Source organism: Parasteatoda tepidariorum, chromosome 9, assembly GCF_043381705.1.
Source record: "Parasteatoda tepidariorum isolate YZ-2023 chromosome 9, CAS_Ptep_4.0, whole genome shotgun sequence".
Lineage (NCBI taxonomy): Eukaryota > Metazoa > Arthropoda > Arachnida > Araneae > Theridiidae > Parasteatoda > Parasteatoda tepidariorum.
In genome coordinates, this window is record NC_092212.1 from 5,019,414 (window position 1) to 5,023,742 (window position 4,329).

A 4,329-nucleotide genomic window follows, 5' to 3' on the forward strand; every position below is an offset into this window, starting at 1 on the left:
AAGAGAGAGAGGGGGGGGTTGCATGAAACTTACGGAGCACTCCTATGCCAGCTTTGTGTAATCGCAAAATTGTTGGCCCAATTTGAGGGATTAAGCTTTTACAGATGAAGCCCTTTTCAATCATGCAAAATCTGTATCGATCAAACTGTGAGATGGAAGTTAAAGACTTTTTATTTTATTTTTTTCACCACTAAAATTTAAAAAAACCCTTCTGAATGTTAATACTGTAGTCCTAAAGAGTGATTAAAAAATGCAGATATTTTACCATTTCAAAGTCCCTTACTTATTTTGGCACATCCGAATTTCATATGACTGAAAATGGCTAACATGTCTTAAAGCCTGTAACATGGTCGTTCAAATTGTGGGAACAGTTTTGCCATGTAAAATCTTCCAAAACATTTTCTGCTAAAAGAAATATTGTTTACATAACGCCTGGTATAGAATAAGTTTAAAAGTATATATTAGGTCTATGAGCCGGCGCTAGTGTAGACTAGTTAAAAGATTAATTATTTAATCTATTTTTATCTGTAAGAAAGCAATTGAAATAAAAGTGAAAATAATTTTATTCTGAATGTATTTTCCTTAGTAAATAATCTTAATTTTTATTCAAAACATCAAAGCTCAATAAATTCCTTTACGCAAACACTTTCTTACTTAATTCATTTTCCGTCAACTTTTTCCATGTTTCCGTGCGCTTCAATATTTAAAGTAATAAAAGAAGTTCTGTTTTAAAATATATTTTAAATTTAGTTAGTTTGATTTACAACAACTTTAACCATCACGACAAATAAGCAATTTAGATAACCGTATTGGACTTGATAATCATTCTATAATTTCAAATTAAGTTTTCATCGCTTTCTTTAATTATAATTGTAATCACAAAACTAGTTAAAATTGCGTTTCTCTCCATTGGAATTGGTCACGTGTCTTATGTGATATTATCCATGATTTAGGATTACCCGTTACCGGGTAGAAGAACATTCTCTGAATGTCGCGATTCACTATCAAAATCTACAATGGAGGCTAAGGAAAATCGCGTGCAATATAATTAGGTAAAGGTATGTTAATGAATTTCCAGAAAATGCTGACTGAAACTCACTTAATTTGTGGGTGAGGTTTGACTGCAACTGACAAAAATGGGTCCATACATCTATAGAAGTGTTGGTGTTCGAATTACTATGCTTACAAGTCTCGTTCTATTAATTCTACCCGCGAAGGAATGCACCCCTTTATTTCACGATGATTGCAAAATTTCTGCGTATGTCGCGCAAGGCGGCACTTACCGATTTATCCGAGATATAGATCGAGAAATAAGTGGCGAAATTAATTGAGCAGTCTAGAGGAAAATAGGAAGGAAGAAGGGGTGTGCAATCACAAATACCAATAAGACCACAATTGAGGTCTCCTATGAATAGGCAACCACAAGAATAAGTCAGTTTATAGTATAATGAGCAAAAACAGTAAAAATTAGTCAGAATAAATGATAATAATAACAGGAATGACGAAAGATATGTACAATAAAAAATTGTATACGAAAGTAAGGCTGATAAATAGCGAGGGACAAAATCGAAAAAAAATCTATATACAAAATAATATTTAATAATTGAACTATATACACGTAATGGACAGTGCATAATATGAGACTGAAATGTAAATAACGGTGAAGTAAGGGACCTAACACAGGGACCCTTGTCCCTCACGGCTCTCCGTAACTTCAAAGAAAGGTTTGCTCCCTCGCCGAAGTAAACAGAAGAAAAATAACGTGATATTATCAGGCGCCCTTTCACGCCATACTCTCCCCTTTACATGAGGATGAAAAGATAACCATTTTTTTTAATGGTAAGACATTTATTCCTAAATATACTCATCCGATCTACCACTTACTTCTGCCGGATATTTTCGTTACAAGTTTGAACATGTATGATGCACATGTTAATTTGCACCATATGGACTGTGTCTCTTTAAGCTAGAATATTACCATCGAGTTAATGGGATATTTTCCGGTAGACATAATATTAAATTGTAAACTATCGTTAAAATAGATGTTCAACAAAATCTAACTTGGCAAAAGTGTTCCGGTTGATATGTTCGAGAAGAATACAAATCATGTCTAAGTTGATCAGATGTTTAAAGTTTTAACGTCTTTTGAAACACGTATGGCCGAACACATTTCTGTGTGACATTTGCTAGGCCCGAGATAAGCATTCGCTACCTCGCCAAATATTATAATATCGTAAATTTGGCGAATGATTTTTTTCCTCTGGAAAGAAAATATATATTAAAAATCGTAGAGATTTGTCTTTGGCGAAGACTTCGAATATTTGGCTAATTTACTGTCGAATAATAAGAAATCCTTATTACATGCCCTGCATTTTAGCTTTTTGCATTTATTAAGAGTCTTATTCCCTAACATAGTTTAAAAATTAAGTTCTTTGTACCGCTTTTAATACAGCTTTTAATCCGAGAAAAGTAAGTACTTTCAAAATAGTACCTGTGTCTTAAAGAGTTAAAAGCTTAACGTTTTGCGAATTAAAGTAAATAAGCCATACAATTTGGATTTATCTTATTTTATAGACTATCTATTATTTAAATGATCCATATGGTTTAAAATTACCTGAAACTGGTCAGTTAAATAAGTTCTTACACAGAGGAGGAAGTAAATTTTTCTCACCGGCACTTTGATTTTTGAGCAGAGCGATTCCGTTTCTTCCATTCACAACTATAGAGACATCTTCTAAAGTAATATCATCCTTACCCTTCACAACCGCGAAGAAATGGATAAAAAGAAATATGGAAATAATTATCGTCTTCATATTTATTCCCTTATGCTAATACGAAAAACAAGAAAAACACGAGCCGAAAAATTTATTCTTGAATTGAGTTAAAATATAATGTTTAGCAGTGAATAATGCGTTGTGTTTAATTTCATGTTACCTTCTGAAAACAGATTTAACGATAACAATGTTTGAACTCAATAAACACACATATTTTGTTATCAGGTATTAAGAAACTGATTGCTGATAATTGTAGTGATAATATTACCGCTCTTCAAGAAAAGTTTCTTTTTAAATTATCAGTCAATGCATAATTTTTAACTTTTGAAGGCACGTTGGTGCCATCTAGTAGCATATTTTATACGCACAAATAAACATTGATATAGATTTAAATTTGGTAACAATACTATAATGCTTTCAAAAATAATTATTTGAGAGGAAAATCTTTAAATATTATAATATTTATTTAAGTTATTACTTAATTTACTTTACTTAATAAATATTATTATGTTATTACTTTATTTAATAAATATTATTATATTCATTAAGTAAAAACTGAGTTCTTCGTGGTGGAAATCTCTGAAAAGTGTTTAACCCATTGCAGAAATGCAACGTAAGCTAAAAAAATAAAAAATAATAAATAAAAGCGATAGAAATTCATTTCATTAATCCCTTACAGCAGAGTTTTTATTAAACAAATTTTTAATACTATTTTGAATTTTTTGTTTTAATTTTGGATAAAATAGGTGAAAAATATTATATTTAGCATTTTAATATTTTATGGTTATAAAATACTAAAAAGTACTTTTTCTTCGTTAGAGGTAAAACCTTCTAAATATAACTCACATCCAAACAATAATTTCTAGATTTTTTTTCTTATTAGTAGACATTTTGATCTAAGCTACACAATTATTTTGCATTGAAATTCTTTAATTTATAAAAACAATTATTGATATACTTTTGAGTATGAATGAAAAAAAAAACTACTTTTTCGAATTTTACATTTTAGTACAAATGTAATTCAGATAAACATATTTTTTTGAAATTATTAGACTGATTTTTTTTTGCAATTTAAAAAATACCGAAATATATTTTCGCTTGTAATTAGAGCGTAAGAAAAAATATACAAAAAGGATTCCAGTGAGCATCTGCGTCAAAGGAATTTAGTTTTTTTCAATTTAAATGTTGTGATAAAGTGTTAAAGACTATTAAACGTAAAAGTTTAAAACAAATTAAGACTAATAAAGTTATGCGTTTAAAATAAATATCCGAAAGTTATTTTTCAAATAATTTTATTATTCTTTTCTCTGCTCTATTACTGCTTTTTTTACGAGCATCTTTTTATATTTGTCAGTACATTGAACGTGAAGAAATTCTCATTTTCTATCGTGTACCTTGATTTTAAAAAAAATTAATCATAATCATAAATAAAATAATAAATAAATAGTAATTTTTTTATTATTAAAATTCATTTAATTCAAAGAAAATATATTAATATTAACGAAATTTATTAATTATCTAAGTAACATCTTGCATAAATATTTTAGTAATAGGG

At 29.0% G+C, this 4,329-nt stretch overlaps 1 protein-coding gene across 1 annotated transcript in view; it reads right to left on the reverse strand.

Annotated features, from left to right (window-relative positions):
- LOC107442536 (neurogenic locus notch homolog protein 1) overlaps positions 1-2,985 on the reverse strand; it is a gene marked incomplete in the record, with an annotated part of 313,056 nt that extends 310,071 nt beyond the window's left edge. The window contains 1 exon segment of the mRNA XM_071185571.1: positions 2,672-2,985. Coding sequence (XP_071041672.1) covers positions 2,672-2,813 — 142 coding nt within the window.
- Between the last annotated feature and the right edge of the window lie 1,344 nt (positions 2,986-4,329).